This window comes from Helicoverpa armigera, chromosome 15 (assembly GCF_030705265.1).
Source record: "Helicoverpa armigera isolate CAAS_96S chromosome 15, ASM3070526v1, whole genome shotgun sequence".
Lineage (NCBI taxonomy): Eukaryota > Metazoa > Arthropoda > Insecta > Lepidoptera > Noctuidae > Helicoverpa > Helicoverpa armigera.
This window is the reverse complement of record NC_087134.1, coordinates 1,368,750-1,394,596: the sequence shown is the minus strand read 5'-3', so window position 1 is coordinate 1,394,596 and position 25,847 is coordinate 1,368,750. Positions and strand designations below refer to the sequence as shown.

The 25,847-nt window shown below is 35.1% G+C and overlaps 1 protein-coding gene and 1 non-coding gene across 6 annotated transcripts; both read left to right on the top strand.

Moving 5' to 3' along the window:
• The first annotated feature begins 3 nt into the window (after positions 1-3).
• On the top strand, positions 4-25,847 carry LOC110380921 (optineurin). 5 transcript variants are annotated; one of them, XM_064038104.1, is made up of 15 exons: positions 5-230; positions 3,433-3,644; positions 13,469-13,711; positions 14,738-14,956; positions 15,177-15,287; positions 15,710-15,811; positions 16,241-16,369; positions 16,658-16,759; positions 17,150-17,289; positions 18,020-18,169; positions 18,542-18,775; positions 19,210-19,321; positions 20,451-20,597; positions 22,984-23,101; positions 23,450-25,847. In XM_064038104.1, exons 2-14 carry the CDS (start codon positions 3,447-3,449, stop codon positions 23,071-23,073), a joined length of 1,977 nt encoding a protein of 658 aa, XP_063894174.1. In that variant the 5' UTR covers positions 5-230; positions 3,433-3,446; the 3' UTR covers positions 23,074-23,101; positions 23,450-25,847. The 5 variants fall into 5 exon arrangements, with proteins under 5 accessions (XP_063894172.1, XP_063894174.1, XP_063894175.1 ...); XM_064038102.1 differs by lacking the exons at positions 22,984-23,101; positions 23,450-25,847 and adding an exon at positions 20,996-21,199 and having other exon boundaries at positions 4-230; XM_064038105.1 differs by having other exon boundaries at positions 22,984-23,536.
• Positions 17,827-17,898, top strand: Trnae-cuc (transfer RNA glutamic acid (anticodon CUC)). The gene has a single exon. It is a non-coding gene; the product is annotated as a tRNA-Glu (tRNA).

The window sequence follows — 25,847 nt, the reverse complement described above, 5'->3', positions numbered from 1 at the left end:
TTGGATGAAATTGACGCTGTCAAAATTCCAAGGCCTTCGCTTGTTGAGTGCGAATTATTTTCGTTTTCGTCGTCCCCATTGCGAAGATAGCAAAATAATATTTACTTTCTGTCTCACTTAGCAAAAGTGGCGACGATAATAATTAAACGATAGTGCGATTTGCGTATTATGTAATGTCAACTGGTGTATAAACATAACAATTGCATTTTGTCACGACATCGAATTATCCGGTAAGTGTTATTTTTCTACCTACACGCGAAAATATGACAAGTTTCATATTTTATTTTTAGTTACGGCGTCGAGTGGCTCTGGCTATCAAGTATTCAGGCTAATCAGTGATTGGTGTTGCTTCATTGAATGTTATTTAATTCTGTTAACATCCTTTGCATTGGTTTATTTAGCTTAGTTGGCAAAGTGCGTCTCATCTTACATTGTTTATACGGCGGGGAGTTACCTACCTCATTAGAGAAATACCTATGGTTAGGTTTTAGGTATTGTGCATTATCTCCCCCTGACTTGCGAATTTCGTATTTATAGGTGAATTTAATTCTCAATTGAATCACCAGTGACTCATAATAAAGTTTCAGTGTTTACATTCAATTGCTCAACCAATTATTTTACTATTTGGACCTGCAAGTGGTAAGTTTTCTGGCTATTATTAATCAATAAATTAAGCACAGAATTTGTTACTTCTTTCCTTCATATTTTTAATTTGGTTAAACACAATATCATAGACAATGATGCAATGCTCAGCAAAAAGTTCCTTATCAAGTAGAACAGGATGTCATTATCACCACATTTGCTTTAAAATAGAAAGTACTTTAACTATAAAGTTTTATTATTTACTGAAATTAAGTAGTTCCCAATTATGAATATACTTAATTGGATGCATTCAACCTTTCAGGAGATAGTTGTTTTATTGTTGTAAACTGCAAAACTGGCTCGATCAGCCTGTCATGTTTTTTAATTGCTACAATAAAGACACTATTTATAACTTTGAGCCCTATTGTAACTTACAGAAATAAAAATACATTACTAATTATGTAATAAACTTGATTGAGATTTTACAATGCCTTTTCAGCAGGAAATTCAGTCCTTTCTTTATTTAATTCAGCCTTTCTGAAGCTGGAACTGATTAATTTCCTTCATCATCATCAGCCTATCGCAGTCCACTGCTGGACATAAGCCTCTCCAAGTGCACGCTACTGAGATTGGTTAATTTCCTTATAATATTATTTTTCTTGTGTTTTGTATCTATGGAATCAAAAAATATATAAGACTCATGGATACTGCTAAACTGTACTTGAGTCAATATAGAGTAACGTGATGTTAAAAATTAAGTAGCAATATCATTTGAATTTACACAGCTGCAAAGTTTTGTTGTTTTATTGATTATTTGCATATTTTTTATATGCATAATACATGCTTTGCATAACAATATGCTTGTTCAGATGATTCTTGCTATTGTTATCTACCTTCACAAAGAGATAAATGAAGCGATATAGATAAGTGCTTCAGCAAACTTCAATATAATGACATTCAGCTAATAGCAGTACCACTAATAACATTCCTTTGGGAAAATTACCTGTATTTTAGAATCCAATGGTCCTATAAAAAAAAATGCAAGTCAGGTTCAGATCCATTCTATTCATTGCACGCTGTTGACATTTGCCCTGGGGTTCTGCAACTGCTAGGCATTTACTAACTTGTCCCAATGTGGCCCAACACCTGCACAGCGAAAGATCTACTCGCCGCCTCTGATAATCCTGTGTATGTGCCGAAATACTGGGCCACTGGTAGCCATCAAATCGCTAAGAAGAAGAAAGGCCACTTCTCATTTTTCCCATGAGTCAGGAGTCCTATTCATCTCAGTACCCAGGGAACCACAAGTTAAAGTCGGCCATGATTATAAGCCAAGAGAGAGAGTTATTCTTTTTCTTATTAGATTCTAGTACCACAGTAACATATTCTTAACTTTCTCTAACAAGTTAGTAGTGTTTGTTAGCACACTGCCTTGAAGTAACCCAAAAAGCTCTCAATGTCGGAAGGGCGTAACTGCCGTTATAAGAAGTCACGGTTTTTACCTGTATGACCTTGTTTTAAGGTTGCTAAGGTTGCTAATTGATAAACGTGTTCTCAGAGCTGTTATATATTTTTCAAACAGTCGTTCTCACGCGATTATTGAAACCAAAGGGCTCACGAGAACTTGTGACAGCAATTATAATTCAGTTAATTATAATAGCGCCGTCTCACTACTACCGGATGGGAAATTCACGTTGTGGTATGGACAACAGCACATCAACCTATCTCAATCTGTCAAATTTCATCAATAGATTTTCAATCTTATCACAATGGTAGAAGGTTTATGTTCGATTGGTGAAATTTGACAGATTTGGGTAGGTTGACCTGCTGGCGTTTGTACAATAGAACGCCGATTATTGAATATTCGGATAATAGACTGGTAATATATAAAAACTGTGTGTGTCTGTCATAGGTACATGGCATTAACTTAGGATGTGACTCCAAAAAGTCGCATTTTGTTATCACATCATTGACAAAATTACGCAATAAAATAAAATACGTAGGTACCTATAATTTATTTTGTACTCGAGTTAGGTACTTAATATGCTTCTAGGTCAATGAAATGCTTGAATAAATTGATAGACTACATAAATTGATACCATTGAACGTAATGTTTTTTTGCGATTGGAATGAAAACAATAACATACTTATTTATTGTTATTATGACATTTGATTATTATGTAAACATTCTAGAAGTGCTTAAATTGATGAATGATTTATGTATTTAAAATATAAACTGTGCTACGAAGTTAGAATAATAAATTCCTTCAAGCATCTTTCTTGCCAAAATTATCAAAATTGGTAGTTTTTTTTGGGTACCTACACTTTATAACTCTGGAATGCATTGTGAAATGTGTCACTTGCTAAAATAATGAGCAGCAGGTTGTTGGCCTATTGCTTAAAAATGGAACACAGACCTATTTCTTATAATTGACTCATAGTAGCCAGGTCAAACTATTCTTATGATACGAAATAACATGTACTTAGAGAAATAATTATAGTTCTCAAGCTATCCGATCTAGCTTCTGTTTTGGTAATTAGTGAAATTATTTAAGCTTCTAGCTAGACAGCACTAAAGTTACGTAAAATATCGTGATAATGAGTAGAAAAGCACATGAGGGCCATTTTGGGCCATTTGCTTTTGGCCCTATAAATGAGCTCTCGTTACCTTTTCGAAGGCCGTATCCTAATATCCGTAGGCCGTAGGACATTTATGTATCAAAACGCAGTGCTTTTTCAAGTTAACTCCTACTAGGTACTGGTGTACTCAGTCTCCATAGGAAATACCCGTATTCATTTAATTTCAAACTCCAAAACACTCGACTGTTTACCCCTAACTTCCCATTCCAGATTGATGTGATACCATGACCAGCCTTCAGAACGGGGACGAAGATTCGTTCATCATCCTCGGAGCTTCTCCAGGGTCGAGCCTGGACATGAAGTGCAATGGCATAGACCACGGAGACGTGACCCTGGATAAGGAGCAAATGGAGGAAGCTATGAAGGACTTGTCTGTGGAAGCTAATATGGCTTTTAAGGCCCATTTTAAGCTTGGGGATTGTGTGAGTTTATTTTAATATTCTTTTTTTTTAGTTCGGTTGTGTGTGTAAGGGTGTGTCTACACGGGTGTGTCTTAAGTGACAATAGCACGCGGGTGGGTACTTTCCTTTGGTACATGCGTGAGTCGCTGGACGCGCACGTTTTTAAAATGCATGTAACCTGCAAGCTTCTTGCAACGTGTAGATGCACCCTAGCAATACCTTTGTGCATTTTAAAGTCGACTTGCTTCTATCAGCGGTTCACCCGAGTCGATACAGGATATGATATTTTTTCCACTGAAATATTTTTTGAAATCGGCCCAGTGGGTTCAGAAATTCAAAAGCTTTAGCTATTGATTTAGGCCGGTATTTAGCGTTCTGATGCCCCAATTTTAAGGGTATTCTTATATACCATACCGTAGTAGACAGTTTACATGCCATATCATAGCATTTAAGCTCTACGTCTGTGACGGCAACGCTTCTGTAATTCCTTTGTTATAAGACCAGTTTACCGCGTTTCATACATGTCCGTGTTTGCCACAATTTTGCGAAAAGGAAATAAGAATAATAAGGAGCTAGTTAGACTAGACTACTAAACGCATTTACAAATACTTATAAGGGAAATACTTTCATGAAATTGTTTTATCTTTTTAATACATCAACATCCTACACACATATTGTGTTATCAAAAGATTATTAATATTTTATCTTTATCTGCGGAATCTGGCCCCTTATTGAGATATGCGGAATAATGGAACGTCATGACGTGAGTACTTGGGGAAGTACTAGGCACCACACCTTATTTACAATGCTCTATTTGAGTTTAGGAGAACCTTTGACATTTTGAATTATTTCAGTATCATATCCAGTCAAAAATCTACCCTTTGTCACATCAAAGAAATTTTAAGTTTGAGCACCACATGAAAACCTTGTTTGCCTGAAAGATTGATAGATTTGAAAATAGCTTCAGAACTATCGACCCTGGTTGAACGAGGACAGTTCTAACTAATGCAATAGCTTGCATAACAATAGGTTTTTTAACCCCAAGGCAAAAAGCTTTATTCTCCTTAATATTTGTGCCAAAGGGAAGAAATCGATGTGGTTATGACTTCCCAAGAAATCCTCAATTTCATCATAAATTTTTTGGGATGTTCGGTTATACATGTCACTTAATTAGTGACGTGAAACTGATTCACTTACTAATATGTGTTGATAAAATCGCACATCCTCGTACGCAAACATGATTCATTACGATACTAGGTATAAATAAGTTAGCCACTTGCATCTATAGAATTCTTATACATACTAGGTAGTGGTTATCCTTAGAAGCCAAATCAGAAGGGGTACCTAAACATTAAAAACACATAATTCATAGGCAAGTTTTATTGCTTATAAACTTAGCTAATTATGATAATGATAAATTTAGGCTATCATGATGATTCTAAAGGTCTGTCATACCCCTGGATGTCGAAACTTCTTCTTGTCAGCCTAGTCAGTGCAAGTTGTCGTATTCGGCTACAGCGACTGCTTACTACTAAACTCGCGCCCGTAGTTTCAGAACCCATATAACCATTTTTGCGAACATAACGTAACCGTTTCGACACTTAGTGTCGACACTGATCTATCTCGAAACATAATCTCGTCGACGTTCCGTGTTAGCGCCGTCGCTGCAACTAAAAATGGGGAAGATCTCGACACAATAAACAAGTAACATTTGGTTTCTAATTTACGTCGCTGTGCCGTAACATTGTTACCATATTTTAACCAGAGTTCGCACTAATCATTCAATCATTCATTCGTTCGATCAATTTCGTTGGCTCGTGCGTGAGTGACACGACGAAATAATACAAAATCCCAAAATGATGGTTGAAGTATGATAATGATAATGAAGTAAACAAAGTTTTAGTTTTCATTAATTAATATGGTTAATAATGCTCAAATCTTATTGGGATAAAAAGTTTACTGTGTAATTTCTTTGAATATGTTGATATTTCCAACGCGCCACCGTAATATCATGTTTTAATAATTCTGGCGAAAGAAAAACTTTTGTTAAAATAAAATAAAAATACAAAATGATGCACATCGAGTGCTCAAAAGCTTCCCTTTAAATACAATATCAAATATTTTAATCCTAATACAAATTATTTTAGCAAGATTTACTCATAAAATTGCTAAATAATGAACTATGAAAAAACATTTTTGATGTTTGTTATGAAAAATATGCTCGTCGCAACTAGTCACAAAGTTACGATAATGTGTCGACACGTGTCGACATGTTACGGTAACTTGTTACAAAATTACTAGATTTTTAAGATGGTTTCTCTTAACATTTGGTTACAGTGTTTTCCAAAGTTTTTATCAAGATGCCTTTTTGCATTGTTCTAACCAAAGAAGGCTCATCAGAATTAATATCGCTTGTACCGAGTACTTGGGTTAAAGACGAAGACGTCTTGTTTTGGCCGAGAAAAAGAAAAAACAGCGATTTGGAGCTCGAAAGTTGAAACTTTGGCACTAGGGACTATACCAATAAGCTCCTCGGTACGAAAATCCGTACTGTTTTCCTGTAAATGGCCTAGAAAAGAATAAGTTTTGAGTTCAATAAATGGGTATCCGTCAATTTGCCCTACCAACAATGCAACATCATGAAAAAAATATTATTATAATAAAAAAAACCTACATGTACTCGTACGAGTACAATATTTTGGGGCGTACTTATTTCTTTAACTCTTCTGTAAAAAGTTGAAGTCCATCGGAATTTACGTAAGGTTTTTGGTTGTTTACTCATTTTAAATTTCATTAAATGGTTGATAACGGCAGAAAACATAGACAGTTTGAGAATAACTGGCTCTCGTCATGTTTTTATATATGCAAGTTAGTGTCAAAGTGTTCTGGAACATCGACTACACCATGTTACTACCCAATTACAACACAATTGTGTCAACATTGCACACTGGTTACAAACCAAACGCAAAGTTTATAAAATGTGTGATTACCAATTAAGCTGCAAAGTATCGACACAGCGACCACACAAAGTTACTGAATCTAGTTTCCGTCACATTTTTACTGAACCGTTACAACACATAAAAGCTAATCCCTACACAGTCACGTTGTGTCGTACCTGTTACGAAACTGTTGCGACTTGTTACATCTTTATCATATCTGCGACCAAAAATGGCTGTATGGGAAAGCAGCTTTGGTTTGTGATCGAAGCCTGTTCAGGTTAAAGAGCGAAGTGTTGATGCTAGAACACATCCTGACTTTACACCAGAGACCATTTGTAGGTATTACTAACGGTAAACACTCTGGATCAAGGTCTTGGTTGAAAATTTGAAATTCTAAGTGCTTCATGTTTATTGGGAAGTGAAACAAAAGTGTTTACTTCATGTTATGAGCAAGGTTTTATAAGTTTGGCGTAAACTATTTTTGGTTTTTGCAATTTTTATAATTCTTCATTGTGCATCGTTGTTGTATACATACTTAGAATATGACTTTATCTCCTAGTGTTTTCGAAATTGTCTCTTGAATTATGCTCTCGAAAGTAGTTACTTATTGAGTAACTACTTCAGAACTTGTTTTTGATCGAGTTCACGTTTTACATAACGCTCTTAGGTACTTTAATGTTTTTTTATCGGTCAGGGTAGGCCGAAATGAAATAGCAATGACGTCTCTTCATATATAAGTACAAAAAAATAAAGATAATTTTGTTTTTCTTCACAAGCAATCTTTACCTCTTTATAGAAAGGAGGTAAAGATTGCTTGCTGTACTTAGCTTACAATGAAAAATGTTCAATTTACAAACCAGTTTAGCAAAAGTACAAACAATAATATTAGTTTAGGTTTTAAAAATCCATCAACGTCATAGACAATATTCAGCATGACTTGCAATAATAAGAAGACCCCGACATAAATATGCGTCAATAACGAAGATTAAACATTACAATCAACATAGAAAAAATAATGATACAACAGATAGTAATAAAAGTGAATCGTATGTAAGCATGATTCGCTTAATGTCAAGTCGTTGGTCTAGTAATGTGAGACAACGACCGATTGACGTGCCTTTCTAGACAAAGTTGAACCGGGATAGGTATTGGGTTTGAGCACGTAAATGTCGGTCCTGCGCCTGATCTCTCTCCGTGTCGGATTGCCGTCCCATCGGGGTATGAGAGTGAAGGAATAGTGAGTGCACCTGTGTCTGCGCAAATTCTTGTGCACTATAATATGTCCTGCGCAGTTGTCTAATCTCCTTATATGAGAACAGTCGCCGTAGCCGATAATCGGCTAGAAGGACCTCCATTGGGTTTCATCTAGGTACGCGAATTAACTGCATTGAATAGGTACTAGCTTCCGCCAGCGGTTTCACCCTATAAATTTCGCGCACCCGGATGAAAATCCTAAGTATAGCCCTTCTGGATAAATGGGCTATGTAACACTAAAATGTTTTTTCAAATCGGTCCAAAATGGTTCCCGAAATAACCGCGTCCAAAAAATAAGTTTTTTGTCTTTGCTTACGTTATAATGTTAATTGATGGTCAGAGTAGTATTTTTTTTGTCCGTTTTGCATTGATTTTTTTCTCTGATTTGTTTTGAGTAGATAAATAGAATATTACGCATATGTTTAAGTACAAAGCTGGAAAGAAAACTTAAATTTTTGGATAAATGAAGAGATTTTACGGGCGTACAGAAGAATTTGTTTAACTCAGCTGCCGTAAAGAGCCCTATATTTTTAGACTAACGGATACAAGAATGACTAAGGGGGAAAATTGCGGAAAAAATATCTATCAATTACCTTAAGCCTACTCGGTGGGAAATTGGCAATATACGTATACTATCTTTGTTATCTGCTGTCAATCAATTTGATATGTATACTATATACTATGTGTATGTACGTGCGTGATTGATAACAAGCTGATGCAACCGTGACTCATGGTAAAATAGCTATAGATGGTTCTAGTTTAGGTTTATTTAAGGGACTTTTCTATTATTTATCTGTCATAGAAATAGGACTTTCATTCTTATCTTGTTTAGATGTTTCATTTCAAGAGAGTAAGCTACACTTATCTGTGCAAATATGCACATGGTCTTTGTCAGAAGCCAGTAATACTGACGCCAGTCTAACCAAGGGGTGTCGGGTTGCCCGGGTAACTGGGTTACGGAGGTCAGATAGGGCAGTCGCTTCTTGTAAAGCACTGGTACTCAGCTGAATCCGGTTCGACTGGAAGCCGACCCCAACATAGTTGGCAAAAAGGCTCGGAGGATGATGATGCACATTGTCTTTGTATGCGTAAGCTCGGGAGCGCTCAGTTGTGGATTGGTCTAGTAGTATGCTAATGTTTATCATCATGTAAGTATGTTTATTTTGCACGAAGCTTAAAAGCACTGTAAAATCTTTGCACAAATAAGATAATGCTGTAAATATCCCGCTCGCTTTCGAGAGATTAGTCAATTTCCTCTAAACTGAGTAAGTAAATTATTTTCCTTCCTGCACCATGTACCTACCTGCAACGAGGTTTTAATAAAAACAGAATTGTTGTTAGAAGTCAACGTGAGAGCCATTTGACTGCCCGCCGGGGCTACGGGATTGTCCGAAAGAGTTACCGCGGCCCTGTACATAAAAGGCCTACGACGGAACACGATGGATTTTTTGTCAGTAAAAGTCTGACACTCCCTCACCGCTGCCAACCCACAGCGGGAGGGGTCATTTGATGATTTTTGCCATCGAAAAAAGAGCCATTTGACTCCATCAAGTATTTAATCAATCATTTAGCAGTGAAATCATTTTATAGCGGTCCTTTTCCCATTTCGAATTTGCCACACTTGGACAGGTGTAGTCTCCAAAAGAATAAAGCAGTAGTTCACTTATTTCGGTGCTTTCGGATGCAAACAAACAACAAAATATATCCTATTTTTATAATATAACTATAGTATACATGATACATACTACAAAATGTTGGATTATATAAAGCAAAAAACTAATACCCCTAACTTTCGATAACATTGTTCTTTGTTCTATCTGAACAATCTACTGTTTATTTAACTCTACACACACTGCGTCACGGGATCTTGTTAGACGGACGTATTGCTTCCAAGTACCATTTAAAGTATAGAATAAATATTTCAATATCAAATTAGTATATTATTTCTTTTAATCCCATACCTCCTATAGGTTATGGGCCCAGTGCGAAAAAGGACATTTAGTAGTGAGAACATTCAGTAGTGCGTAGTGACAGTAAAGTGCATAGTTGTAAATAAAAATAAAGTTGTGACAATGGAAAAAGTGAAAAGAAACATTAAGCCTTTTAATGGAGAAAAGTACAGTGTATGGAAATTTAGAATTCGTACACTGCTTTAAGAGTTAAACTTGCTCAGTGTTATTGACGAAGAAATTCCTGGAACGCGATCCGCTGAGTGGGAAAAGAATAATAAGGCAGCCAAAAGTATTATAGTCGAATATTTGGCGGACTCATATCTTAATTATATTAATGAAAATGGGACTGCTCAAGCAGTTTTAAACATTTTGACGCGATCTATGAAAGGAAAAGTGTAGCAACTCAATTAGCGCTGAGAAAACAATTATTGGGATTAAAATTAAAAGCCGATATACCCTTGATCAAACACTTCTCAACATTTGACGATCTGCTGACAGAATTATCAGCTGCTGGAGCTAAATTAGAGGAAACGGACAAAGTAGCTCATTTATTACTTACTCTCCCGAATACATATGATGGCGTTATCACTGCAATTGAGACACTATCTGAAGAAAATATCACTCTCGGTTTTGTAAAACTAGACTATTAGATCACGAAGTAAAATTAAAAACGAGAGTCGTGATACCAGTTTAAAGATACTCCATGTTGAAGAAAAATATAATAAAACAGATACAATCGCACAAAACAAAACTATTTGAAGAATACAACATTCAAGAAAACAAACAAACAAAAATTTGTGAAATGTCATTACTGTGGACGCAAAGGACACAAGAAACAGGATTGTTTCTATTTCAAAAGACAGACAAATATACAAAACAATGCCCCAGAAAGGACAAGACAAGTCCAAACTATTGCCCTGCAAGAGGGAACGACCTCGAATTCTTCTTTTCAGGATTTGCGTTCATGACAAGCGCATACCATTATGAAAAAGACCACTCGACAATTAAATTCCTATTAGATTCAGGAGCGTCTGATCACATCACAAATAGAGATGATCTCTTCACATCGTTTGAATGTTTAAATCCTCCTTTAAAAATTTCAGTAGCTAAAAACAATACATTTATTTCAGCAACTAAAAGGGGAAACATAAATCTTATCAGTCAAACAGGAGTGCAAGGAATACTTACAAATGTATTGTTCTGTGCCGAAGTACCATATAATTTAATATCGGTATCAAAGATGCAGCAAGCAGGATTCACCATAATATTTGATGACAAAGGCACACAAATTACAAAGGAAGGTAAAATCATCATGAAAGGTAAGACATTGAATAATCTTATAGTTCTAGAGTTTAAAATACCAGTAATAAAAGGGAATCCGCTTCCCAAGCATGTTATGTTAATGAAAATAAATATGAATTATGGCATCAACGCCTAGGACATATAAGTAAAACTAAATTCCTGCAGTTAAAATGTCATAATATGATTGATGACTTAGATGAAATAAATACCGTAACTCCAAATGATAAGTTGTGTGAAGCATGCATAAATGGGAAGCAGACTCGCCTGCCTTTTAATAAAGTTAAAGACAAAAGTTACATTAAACGCCCTCTGTTTATTGTGCATTCAGATGTTTGTGGTCCTATAACACCTCCAACAATAGATAACAGAAATTATTTTGTTTTATTTGTTGATGAATACACACATTATTGTGTGGTGTATATGTTAACTTACAAATCAGAAGTGTTTACAGCTTTTAAAGACTATGTCGCTAAAAGTGAGGCTAAATTCAATTTCAAAGTAGTAAATCTTTATAGTGATAACGGTGGTGAATACTTATCCACCGAAATGAAAAACTACTGTAGAGAAAGAGGCATAAGCTATCATTTAACAGTTCCTAGGACCCCACAGTTAAATGGTGTTGCAGAACGTATGGTTCGCACAATAACAGAAAAAGCTCGTGCTATGTTAAATGGCAGAAAGCATAAACTTAAAAATTAATAAGCCCATTATTTTATATGAAGATAATAACGGATGTATTAGCATAGCTAATAATCCAACAAGTCATAAAAGGTCCAAACACATAGATATAAAATATCATTTCTCTAGAGAACAAGTTGAGAAAAATGTAATAAAATTAAATTATATTTCCACAGGTAACCAGTTGGCAGACTTGTTGACAAAACCTTTACCAGTCGTGTCTTTTATAAGACTGAGAAAAGGATTGGGTATAGAATAAGTTTTAATTTAAGTACAATTTCATTATGAAATGGTCTGATCAGGTTTTTCTGGGTTTTCCCTGATCCTGTGCAGCAAATGTTGGACCATTATTGTACAGTTGTCCCAGACCTTACTTGGAAGTATAATATGTTACGTCGTATTTATAAGTTGGTATTCACTTTGTAATGTTGAATTGTAGACTAGATACTGTATAGTAAACTAACGAATGACTAAAAGTTAGGGATTAATTTTTGAGGGGGCGTGTTGGATTATATAAAGCAAAAAACTAATACCCCTAACTTTCGATAACATTGTTCTTTGTTCTATCTGAACAATCTACTGTTTATTTAACTCTACACACACTGCGTCACGGGATCTTGTTAGACGGACGTATTGCTTCCAAGTACCATTTAAAGTATAGAATAAATATTTCAATATCAAATTAGTATATTATTTCTTTTAATCCCATACCTCCTATACAAAAGTCATGTTACTCATGGAGGCCCGCTATACATTCCTGAGTGTCCAATTTCGAAACTTCGCAAGTACTTACCTACTGTTCTATTTGTTTAAGTTCAAAAAATGTCACTTGTATGAATCACTACTATTTATAAATTAAATGTTTTATTTTAATAATAAACTTGACATGTATTCTGTTTTCCAGTGTCCTAAGTTAAAGACTATTAGATAGATTGTGAAATCTTGCTGACATCGCATAAAGCAGGGATTTTTTGTTCCTTATCAGATTATTATCATAATAAATAATCCGTATCGGTTCTCTTAGATATTTGTAGATAAATAAATAAAATAAATAAGATGTATTTTTAACTGTACTACTAAAATTAATCCATTTAAGGGTGTGCACACATTTACGTTTAAACTACCTTTAGGTACTTACCACATGCGATTTTTTTAAATATCTTAGAAAAATTTTGCTCAGTTTTAGTGTAAACTAAACTGAATTATTTTACTTAACAAACACCTATTAATTTCCATTTAAACAAAAGCGACTATCTAAAAGACAAATTTACACAAATTTTAAATTCTTTAGACTTATATTCAGGTGGGAACATTTATTTTAAAAAATCGGATGTGTGCACACCTTTACATGGTGTAGGTAGGTCTTTAAAAAGGGACTTTACCTTCGATAATACTGTACAGAGGAAATAATCCATATGGAGTATGTTGATAGGCACTTACATTCATACTGTAATGCAGTTTGTGGGAGGTCGGCCTTAAAAGCAGGGAGCAGGGAATTTTTCTTTCATTCACTGGTTTTCCTTGTAGCTTTACACTGAAATTTCAGTGTGGGTATTTTTTCTACAATTTACCTAAAATTATTTCACGAAAATTATTACATACATACTTAGTTTTAATGATTCAGTTAGTGTAAGCGCCTTTTATCGTTCCTTTTTCAAAAAGCCAAGACAGTCTATGATTTAATAAAACCTCTTTTTAATCCTTTTTTTTTTCTTTCCAGCCATCACCAGCGAGCATGATGGTGGCCAGTACGATGATAACAGATGACAGAAGCACAGAGGAATTGCAGAAACGTTTTGGGGAACTTCTAGACGAAAACGTGATCTTAAAGGAGACTTTAAAACAAAATAATGAGTCTATGAAAGAGCAGTTTTTGCTGATCGCATCCTGTCAAGAAGATATGATGAAGACCCATGTTTTACATAAGGAGAAGTTTGACGAAACCAAGGAACTGGTTGAGAAGGTATGTTGACTTTTGTTTAAGTGAAAAGAGTTCTTATGTTATGATTGGTAAAGTTTGAAGTCCCTTGGTTGCTGGCAAATATGGTTATTTGCTAGTTTGTAGTTGAGGTTTCCTTATTTGATATTCGCGAAGATTATGGAAAGCATAAAGTATGTGAATGTGTTAATACGAGTATATCAGCTCTGCAAACACCATGACCTGTTAAGTAATATTTTGGTTTAATGTTATCATAAAAGGAAAAAAAATGCCGTTTTGAAGTTTTTCAAACATATATAAACAGGAACTTGAAAACTAGCTACTGAAATGTTGTAAGTAAGATATCTTGTTTATCGGAAATCAAACAATGGTGGTTTTTGTTTGTGATTTAAGAACCGTATTATGTATACTGAGCTATTGTGCACATGAATAACTGTGTGCCTTTAACAGTTTTCATCTTGATATTACAAAAATAATAATCGCAAATTATAATAATTATAGCAGCATCCAAATTGTGAACATCCATTATTAAAGTCGGTTAAATAACACATTAACTTTTTAACGGTATTAAAGTAAATAAATAAGTTTGTGTAGTATATAGTCGTAGCGTCTATTATAATTCGTCTAGCTTGCTAAATTGCACAGGATTTTGATCTAGGCCTGGTTAAAGATAATAAGCTAAGGGTTGGACCACATCTGGCAGCACGGAATCGCCTTTTTCCGTCGCCCTTTCTCTTTCTGTCGCTTAGAACTGCCATTTGCTAGACCGAGATAGAAAGCATAATGCGATAGCATGCGGCGGAATCCTCGAGGCGATCGGCATCATGGACAAAATGCAATGGTCGGCAGGGAGACTCCGGATCGCTAAAGCGCGCGATAGCATGCTAACGCATCCTTTCACCAGTTCACAGAATCAGATTCACCAGTTCGCAGTATGCTGCCAGATGTGGTCCAACCCCAAGACTCCAAAAGTCCAAATATATTTTAGGAAAGTGACATACCTACGCAAAATTGAAATCTTATGTACATGTTATTATAATTTTTCCCCAGCTCCGCCAAGAGAACAAAAAGCTGAAGTCAGACATAGCTCGTTTAAGCGAAGCCGAGGCGCATTCAGTGAGCAGCGAGACGGGCGAGTCGCTGCACTCGAGCAAGCCCACTGGCGCGTCCGGCCCGCCGTCCGTGATGGAGTTCGTCACGTCTCCAGACGACGACACCATTAACAAACTGACTGCGCAGCTTGAGCTTGTTGAGAAGCAGAGGAGACAGGTTTGTTACCTTTAGCTAAGGCTTCAACTAGTTGTCAGGGCTGTGGAATTTCAAAAGGCTCTAGGGGTTTGTTAACTTAGGGCGCATCTACGCGGTGCAAGTAGCTTGCGCATGTTGAGGCACATGCGCTGATTACATGCATTTTAAAAAAGTTAGAAGTAAAATTCGATGGATGCCGAATGTAAGAGCCAATTTAATAACAGTATTTGTTTTGTAACAGGTGATAGTAGATAACGAAAAGCTGACATGGCAGAAGGAGTCACTAGAGCACATAGTGGACGCCACCTCCAAGGAGAGAGACGACCTCAAAGAGAAACTTAAGAATGCTGAAGTGAGTGTTTCTTTATTACTTACTTACATTACGTATTGTACCTGCTTAGCAGCTCAAATCCCTTTTTTCGAACGCAACAATGTTAGGTAAATATTGGTTCCCCGAAGAGCTGTAACCAATACTCGTCCTCTCAGGCTTTACACTATCTGTGTATTTTTTTTTCAATGGTTCAGTAGTTGGCGTGAAAGCGCAAAAAGAGCTCTCATTTATGATATTAATTAGCGACCCACTCTTATAAGAGTATTTCCCCAATATTTAATGGATGTCATTATACATATAAACCTTCCTCTTGAAACACTCGATTTGATAAAAAACACCGCATGAATATTGCGTAGCAACAGGCACAGAAATTTACTTTTCAGTTCTATACCTAAATGTAAGTATCTGTTGCAAGATTTTTAATTTTCGAAATGTTCTTGCAGCTTCTTCTATCAACAAAGGACACAGAACATGCTACAGAATTAAATAATCTCAGGCTCACGATACAAGATTTAGAAGCACAAGTGCAGACCGCCAGTAATTTTGTAAGTTTCTTAATTTTTTTCGTACTAAGATAGATACCAAATCAGTCTTTGGATATCATAGACTTTTCGAGGGCCTGATGATGGTTGGTACACACGCAAAAGTAAAAGCGTAAATATAATATAGGGTGTTAACACTTTTATATGATCAAAATTTATTATTTTAATTTTACTTTTATTTTGTCTAGATTTACTTTTAAGTCTTCAATTGTAAAACCTAGTCTCAATTTTGCTACATAAGGGAAAGAGCAAGATAGTCCCAATACAAGTATTATTAATTACTTACTGGGGTTGTCTCATTTATAAAATTATTCTGACTGTTTTGAGACAAAAAAACATTTTTATTTATTTATTCATAAAATTAATTTTCGAGTCCCGAATCTCTTTTCCAATAAGTTTCCCATACATTAATCACTGCTAATCTACTTCCAGACCAGCATATCGTCAGAGGAAGTGACGAAACGTGACCAGTTGCTACGTCAGCTAGAAGCCAAGGTGACCTCACTGCAGAGCGAGCTCAAGACTGCACAGCTCAGGATATTGGAGCTCGAGAATGTTAAGGTAAGTTCCTAAAACTTATGTTTGCTAAGATTATTGAGGTGCATAAAGTAGTTTCATGCTACTGCGACCGCTGGTAGCCATAGATATGACTGCTAAAAAAGTAAAAAAAAAAAATAGTTTTTCATCCTTGTCTATTTAGGTGAACCATTTAGGTTCACCACCAGTTCTTGAGATGAGCGCGTCATAAACTACAAACTCTTCGGCTTTACGATATTAGTATAGATATCATCAGTTTCACTAACTTCCTATCTTTCAGTTGCTAATGCTAAAATTTTGTTAATGTTCCAGTTGGAATTCACAAAATACAAGTCTGGCGTATCGGAAGCTACCAAGATATACAAGGATCAAATACAGGACTTGCATGTCAGGCTAAAGGAAGCCTCCACTACTGTGAGTCAATAAACTTTTTTCTATGTATTATCTTTTTCTTTATTTTATATATTTATGTATATGATAATTTGTGAACTTCCATGTTTGGAATTCAGTTGGCATATCATTTCATGGAAAATGGAAATCCTTTTAAAATCTGTTGACAATCGGAATGTTTTGAGACTAATTATTTCACTTACATTACATAGTTTTTAAATTCTATGCTAAAAAATGGATGAAATAGATAAATCGTTACCACCAATATTGTTCGCAAACAAAATGTCGCAAAAATTAAAAAAAAAACTACTTATTGAGAACATCCTCTTTTTGGGAAGTTGGGTAAAAATTATAAAATGAACTCTTATAGTTCATTCACATAAGTTTAATATGATAATAATTCGTTGGTTCCAGGTGTTCCAACCGGTACGTTTCTCAATCAGTTCGGAGTCCGACTCTGGGTCGTCAGAATACTCCAGTCTGACATCAAACGTCAAGTTGTATGACAAAACGTTGAAGCATTTGGCTGAGCTGCTCAATATATTGACTCATGGGTAAGTTTATTTATTTATTTTTGCTTTTTTATTATAATATCATGTACAGAGTTCTCTGGCCAGCCTTTCCGTTGGGGTCGGCTTTTTTTTTTTAGCGACGTAAAATCATCAAATGACTCCTCCCGCTGTGGGTTAGCAGCGGTGAGGGAGTGTCAGACTCTTACTGACTAAAATCGTCGTGTTCCGTCATAGGCCTTTTATGTACCAGGGCCGCGGCATCTCTTTCGAACAACCCGCAGCCCCGGCAGGCCTTGGCCGTTGGGGCCGTTGGGGTCGGCTTCCAGTTAGACTGGAACTGGACCAAATGATTTTATGAAACATACTCTTCTTTGCCAGTCGAGTAATAAACAAAAAAAAAAACTTCAGTAACTGCGTCAAATCTGGGTTTATAGCTATGGTGATAGCATAGTTTTGGGAATAAAACATCAATATTATAAAAATAAGTGAGAAATTAATATCTATAGAAGCTTGTAGTAGGTTAGTAGAACCTGTAGAAGTTTTAGGACGTAATCCGCAATTTCAACTTACTGTTCAATATCCGATATGGTCTAGTGGCTAGGATACCTGGCTCTCACCCAGGAGGCTCGGGTTCGATTCCCGGTATCGGAATTACTTTTTGTTATTTTTCTTTGTATATTTTAATTTGTATGTGAAGACAGATAATGATGTATATGGAAAGATGTAGATGTATATTTTACATGAATAAAATGTATTTTTATTATTTTTTTAGCATGTCAGACAGTCTAGTCCAGACTTTAGGCTTGGTGGCAAGTCTTCACGACTACAAACTGGAAAGGGTGACAGCAGATCAGTTCAAAGCTGGCTTAGCTGAGGTTAAGTCACAGCTTGAGAAACAGCATAGTACTGCGTTGAATAATATGTAAGTTATTATTTTACAGAAAATTTTTGAATAATTATGTAGGAATTTAACGCCTTTTTTGAGGAGTAGCTATTGTAATTATGAATGTAAAAATAGTTCTGAATATTGTAAATATGTTTTCAGTCCATTTTTTAGATATCAAAAAGGCCTAGATATATCACAAAAAATATATTTGCTTAATTCATAGCTTCTCAGTTACTTAATTTGCTAAAATAACATGTATTAAATGATATAAGGTCTATGTTTTATGGGTAGTATCTTTGGAGATATGTTAAAGTCTATGTAATTCCATTTAACCTGCCTTATTTAAAAAAAAGTTAAACTAAAACCAACCTTAAACCTTTCACATAAAGTCTATAACCTCTTTTCCAGAGGCCAAGTCCGTGGCAGCCTATCAATCTTCGAAGGCATTTTCAAGGACTACAGCGAAGTCCTAAAGAAGTCGGTGTCGAAGCCCCGGGTGGAGCGCGGCGGTAACGTGGAGGCGCTGACCGCAGCCCTGGTCGCCCGGGGGCAGGAGCTCGCAGCCCTGCAGGCCGAGGTGCACAGGCTCAAGGGGGAAAAGGATGATACGGAATTGTTGAAGGCCCAGATGGATCTGTATAAGTGAGTTTTTTTTCGTTTTGTTGAGTTTTGAAAAGGAGGTTTTTAAGTCTATATTTCCTATGTCTAATTATCGACTCGACGACTATATTTTTAAGCGACTTCAAAAGAATGTTAAATGTATTTTTTTGTTAAAGTATAAGGTAGTAATTTTAATGTTTCTTCTAAAGATCCCTTGGCTTGAATCTGCAAGGGCTTTTATAGCAACTATAGGATTTATAGGATCTACACGGTGCATATAGCGAGAGCAAGTTAACATGCGCAAGTGACAAGAGCACGCGGGTGAGTATCTTGCTTTGGTACATGCATGGGTTGCTGGACCCGCACGTTTTTAAAATGCCTCAACCTGCGCATGTGCCTCAACATGCACAAGCTACTTGTACCTTGTAGATACACGTTTACAAAAAGCTATTGCTAATAATTTTTAATTATATCAGGAGTGACTTCGAAGCGGAGCGCGAATCTCGCGAGAAGATGGCGTCCGAGAAAGAGACCATCATGACAGATCTCAGAACCACGAAGAAACGGAATCAGGAATTAACTCAACAGGTAAATAACCATTATCAGTGGCGGCTGGTGGGTTATCGAACTGGTGGTGCACATGACTAAAATCTTAAAATTCCTCAAAACAACAATTGATATAAAATATGTTTATTTTTAAATTTTTGTTATTTTCTTTAATATAATCAATGTTTATACTCATTTCAACTGATACTTAACACAGTACAGAATAAAAAAGTTCAATTATAACAAAAGTTCAATTATAGAATCAAAACAATTACGAAAATAGTTATCAATAATTAACGCGTCGCACATGCAAAGTTGTCAATCAATCATGGCTGCCGTCGCCTCGCGCCCATGCCGGCCGGCCCAATTCGTCATAGATCGGGTGCTCTCGGTAATCTTCGGTACGTGCGTGCGGCGCTCGGGAACAGACTCATTACTCGGTACATTTCTATGAACTATTTTTTGTTTCACGCGTGAGGCGTATTCATTCGTATCTCATACAAGATGTATTAGCAGTCCTCGTGCGCTCGTCGGAGCGCACGATATTAGTTTAGTAAAGCGCTCCAACTTTTTGACCATAATTGGAAATTTAATTTTTTATACGTTTTTGTATAATAAATGTATGTAAAATAAATATTGAAATGGTAATTTAAAAATAAAGATAAAGTAAAATGTTGTAATTGTTAAATCTTTTGAATTGGTGGTTCAGCGCACGAGTGCACTTAAGGTACAGCCGCCACTGACCATTATACAAAGTGTGTCATAGCTAATCACATTAAATTAAATACTCTAATATAGGTTAATTGATGTTAATTAACACAAAGATAAAATAAAAATACGCAAAAATAAAAATGAGACTTTTCGAACAAAATAAGTACAATAAAAATGTGCTACAATTACAGCACCATATAAGAGTCAGTCATTACAAACAGCGGAAATTCTCCCTCGAATACTGACTTTTATCTCTGCTTTTCACATGATCTTCTAAATTATGAGAACAGAAAATGACTCCTTGTGGTTAAACCACTGAATGGATTAGGTTATTTTTTTACAATTCGCCACGTCTAATATAAATCATTTCATCAAGTAGGTACAGTGCCATGGTTCTGTTGAAGATATTCTTTTAACCACTACAATATCAGTGTGTTATATGTTTTTTATCATCCCACAGCTAGAAGAAGTCCGCAACATAAACCCGGGGCTATACCGCACGGTGACGTCACGCGGCGCCCGCCCCGCGTCCGCCGCCCGCGCCGCGCCCGCAGAGCCCGCGCGGACGCCCGCAAGGACTGCGCCGACGCAACCTACTGGGAACATGGTACGTAGTTGCTTTATTTTGATTAATTTATCTTTCAGGATTTCGGAAATATTGCTGTTACGATAGAGTTTGAAACTGATAAAAGTATGTGTTACTGTATGTTACAATAAATGTAAAGGCTGAATGTAATTCTTAAAGGTGTCTTAAATGTAATTGTCAAATGTGACAAATGGCATTTCGTAAAAAAAATGTGTGTTCCGAAATATAACTCAGTACACTGGCTAGTGTTCATGACGTCATACTCCACGTCATTTTGAGCCAGCAGCGCAGATCATAACTTTTGTACTAGCGAGACAAGTGTGAATTATTTTGAATTATATTTCAAAACACACTCACATAGTTTCACATCAAACAGAAAAATATATACTGTGTTCTAAACTCAAAATTATAAAAAAAAGGTTCGCAAAAAGAAGAAATTATCAAATGAGGTCGACAAACAAGAAGAAGGTGCTACCAAGGAGGCCACACCGCCGCCGCTGCGCTTCGACTGCCCAGTGTGCGACAAGCCTTTCAAAACCATCATACTGTTGCAACAACATGTAGACCACTGTTTACCTTGATTTCAGTCTAGTTAAATAGTTAATTTATTTATTACTTCTTATTGTATATTTATTGTCTTTTTTTTATTACAAAGTCAGAGTTAGATAAATCTGTATGCCAGAAAGAGTCTCTTAAGTTCGGCGTTCAAATTCTGGTTTCGCAAAAGTTCCATTTAGATCAATCTTATATTAATGTTTGCTGTAATATTTTCTGTATCATATTTCTGGCTTTTTTGAGTGCTAAAATTGGCAAAACTACGAACATTTATATATTTAAGTAATAATTTGTATTCTGCAATTTCTTTAAAGTCGCAGTTCTATTTAAACTTTCCACTACATACCACAAAATAAGTAAGCTTAAAAGTTGTGTAAGTAAACTTAAAAGAAATATTTTAATCGAATCTAAGCATTTGAATTATTCTTAATATGGTGAATAAGGTAACCTGTTTAACCTACATAACACACCTGGCCTGGGACACTAAGGCCGTAAATTCTGTCGACCATTATCGTTTTGGAGTCATAATCATTATTATCGAAATATCTTTTTTTTCAGACAAATTACATAGGGTTATTTTGCCGTAGACATACTTACCGCTTTCTTTAGAGTGCCCAAAACAAAACACGACATAAATCATAATAGAATGCCACAATTTTCGTTATATTTTTTTAATACTGAGAATGGTCAAATAGTCAACTAAAAAAGGACAATCCCTTGAAAACTACTGGGTATAACAGGTTCCCCTATCCTTTATTTATGATTTGATTTAAAGATTTTCAAACGTAGGTAGCAAATAATCTATACATATAATAAAATGATAGGAAAGTCAAAACTGTACATTGAATATTTTTTTAAAAGAATACTTGGGCGGTGATCCATGATCGATTCTGAACCCAAATATGTAGTTTTTAGAATTTTTGTCTGTATGTCTGTTTATCTGTTTGTCTGTATGTTTGTCCCGGATAATCTCAAAAAATACTGCATGGATTTAAATCAAATTTTGCATAACTATTATCTGGAGGCCGGTTCAACACATAGGCTATATATTATCACGCTATCACCCACAGGGGTTGAGCAATGAACGATTAAATAAACGAAATTGGAAATTCTATATTGCCCACGCAGACGAAGTCGCGGGCAACAGCTAGTATTATATAATAAGATTTATTTATTAACACTAAACTATTTTCAGTTACCAGTTCTTCTGTGTTTTATTAATGCATTTTTATAATTAAAGAAACCAATGTCGCAATTAGTCAATATGTAAATAAATATGGTCAATATTTTGCCGCCATTTTTCGGCCATATTGTCAAATTAACTAACCATAGTGCATTTATTTTTATTACTGTCACAATTTTTGTAATAGATGAAATTATACATATTTCCTACTATATGTTATTATATATTTTTTACATTAAATCTATAAAATAGTCTACTTTTCTGCAATTAGGTGAGCCAGTGTGTATGTGTGTTGTGTTTTTGAACTAGATAAATAATTAATAAAGTTAATATAATAATTCTTCTGTCAAAATTAGCACGATTGTTTATTTAGTGTTATTCTAACCTTTGCTGTTTGTGAGTTTTGAATTAACCTAATTTTTCTTAAGCATTTCAGTGATATATGTATCGATAAAGCTTCAATATCGTTTTTTGTCGTTGCTCCTGTACCGATTTAGGAATTATTATTATGTAAATTAATATATCTAACTAATAAACATAACTTATTGTTATATATTCCTGTTATAAGCATGTGTGTTTAAACTTGCCTTGAAAATGCACGGATGTGTTTCCAAAACATATTTTTTGTATGTAATATAATTTCTAACATATTCTTTTTTGTATTTTCAGGTGTTCACGTGTCCAAAATGCATGAGGTTTTCATGTGACCAGTACAAAATAATGGAAGATCACTTTGATTTCTGCCTCGACGACTTTTAATTACGGTATAGTAATATACAGTCTATTTGGGTGTACTATGCCAAATCGAATGACAAATAATCGAATATCAATTGATCGACCACTATAAATCGAAATTCTAAATACTCGAACATTCATAATATCGAATGGTTATTAAATCGAACATTCAATACATCGCGCAGTCAATACATCGAGTGTTCAAAATATCGAATGTTCGTTTGATCGAGCGTTAAATACATCGCATATTCATCCTATTGAAAAATCTATATTTTTTATGAATACAAGAAAAACACAAAATTTATGAATATATTCGATTATATATGTTCGATTTATAGTGGTCGATCAATTGATATTCCATTATTTGTCATTCGATTTGGCATAGTACACCCGTCTATTTTAATGAAGTATGACATCTGTTGGCCTAGTTCAATGTGAATACACCAATTAGATAAAATAATGTATGTGATATAAATGTCGGTCCTTCTGTACGAATTTGCTTTGACGTAGTCAATACATATATGTATCTTAAAGAACTATTCATGTCACAACCCTCCGATTCATAAGCAAAGATAAACGACAAATACAAAGTCGATTTTTAATTATGAAAATTAAATCAATTCTGAGAGGTGCCATTTAAAAGCTAGTTTGGTTCACAAAATCCATGTTCGACTTTAGTGAAAGCTTTTAGTTGCAAATTGAATGTAAATAAATCAATATTGTGTATATAATAAAAAATATTACTATAGTAGTATTTTTGCACAAACTATTCCATACAAAATTACGAATTCCTTAAGTTTGTGGAGCTATGGTATCAGACAACACGTCACTATGTTCATATTTTCATAAACGTCTTCCGGTAACGGTATTACCGTACTTATATGTTTCTATATGAAAAAAAATATTTTGTTAGAAAAATGCCGCCCATGTTCTGTCCGTAATATCGTAGTATTTGGGTCACTCATGGCTTATGAATTTACAAAGCGTTATTTGTAACAGCTTAAATATATAATTTGCTAAAATATTCTTTATATTTTTCATTGTAAATCTATTTTTTTTGCAATACATGGAATGCCCAATTTCCCAAAATATTCCGTCTAAACTGGCAAAATGTATTTAGTTTTAGGTTCGTAAAATTGGGATGGTGTATATAGAGCTTATTGAAGGAGTGCCTGTTTTCTGTCAAGGCAAAATTAATACTAACATTTTATGAAGTTATCCAAAAAGCAGAACCGCGATAATTATGTACAACCAACGTGAATTTAGTTCTTCTGATTTTTAAATGGCGAACTATAGATCCAACTATATATTTGCTTGCCCAAAAGATTTCAGCTGCGCAAAATTTTGCGCATTTTGCGCAAAAATAACTTTCAAGGTTCTTACTTGACTCCAATGTGCAATTGGGATAACTTATTAGAATGTTAGTGCAAATTAATGTGTGATTGTTATGAGACTGGATTATATTTATTTAGGAAATTCCAAATTTATATTTGAGTAATTATATTCGCAATTGTTAGAAACATTCAAATTATTTTTTAGACTAATTAGCTTAGCGTACATTCCTTGAATTTTAGACAACGTGCAACGTTTGGTAATTATGGTGTTTTTATGTTAATAATATAATAAATTAAATGCTTAATGCGCAACGTTACTTTTATATGTAAAATGTACTGTATATAAAACTTGTTGCAGATTATGTAGGTGATAAAATGCCATTTAGGACCTTATGCGAGACCTCGGGTTTTACGTACCTTAGAGCCTTGTATCTCTGGTCATGTTTAAATGATGTCCCGTAGAATATGAGTATGGTTCTGTCAACTCATAAGGTTATGGCACACATGACGGGCACGGCACGGCGCTGCTATAGCAAGGCTCGTGTTCGGTAGCTGCATCACCCTGTCATTAATGTTTTATAAAGTTACGTTTTAAATGCTAGCTGCCGACTGCAATCTGGCATCGACAGCGATTGCAACTTCATGCAGTCGCGGCATGTGCGGTCGACAGCTAGATTTCAAAACGTACCTTCAGAGATACGATTTAAGACTTCAATTCAAATGACATGATAATCGCTAGGTTGGAGCTTCGTCCTGCCGTGCCGTGTATGTAACGTATATTTTTATATCTCTACGTATTTCACTAGTCTTCCTTGAGATTAGCCGAATTTCGGTTAGAAGAATATTTTTTTTTGTCAAATCTGCAACGGGATTTTGTTCACCGCATCTTGCGATATTTTTAATGACGTATCTACGTACATGTTTTCTATTGAAAAGATTGGGGCTATATAAGACGGTTATAGCTACTCGTTCAATATCTTTGGGCCATTCATTAGGCAGAGTAAGATATCGCGTACAGCATTGAATTTTTTGAGGTCTGGTGACTTGGCATAACTCAGACTTATCTTATAGCTTTACATAATTTGAGTTTGTTGGGCAAGGTTCGACAGCGCACCTCAATATTTAAGAAAAAAAAACAAGCATCATTCGGAAATACAAAGTTACAAGAAAACTGACCTATTAATTTTCGTCATCATTTTTTTATGAACGCCAGCCCGTTAACGGTCGTCTTTTTTTCTTAAACCAACTTAAATAGCCCCATTCACAAACATAATATAAATCTAGCGTGCTAATGTTGCCATTAACATAAAATGAACTTTATTTAGTTATCTGTAATTAATTCAATAATGTAAGGAATTGAATAATAATGTAATTATGTATACTTATGTACTGTGATCCCCTGAACTGCGTTGTCATATCTGATGTCAAAGATTTATTACGTTAAATATATGAATTAGGATTTTA

Excerpts from the sequence above, each read along its gene's own strand:
- LOC110380921 (XM_064038103.1), top strand. The coding sequence starts at position 3,447 with ATGACCAGCCTTCAGAACGGGGACGAAGATTCGTTCATCATCCTCGGA. Across the intron at positions 13,712-14,737 it reads CCAAGGAACTGGTTGAGAAG|CTCCGCCAAGAGAACAAAAA; the intron begins GTATGTTGACTT and ends ATTTTTCCCCAG. Across the intron at positions 20,598-20,995 it reads CGCAACCTACTGGGAACATG|GTTCGCAAAAAGAAGAAATT; the intron begins GTACGTAGTTGC and ends TATAAAAAAAAG.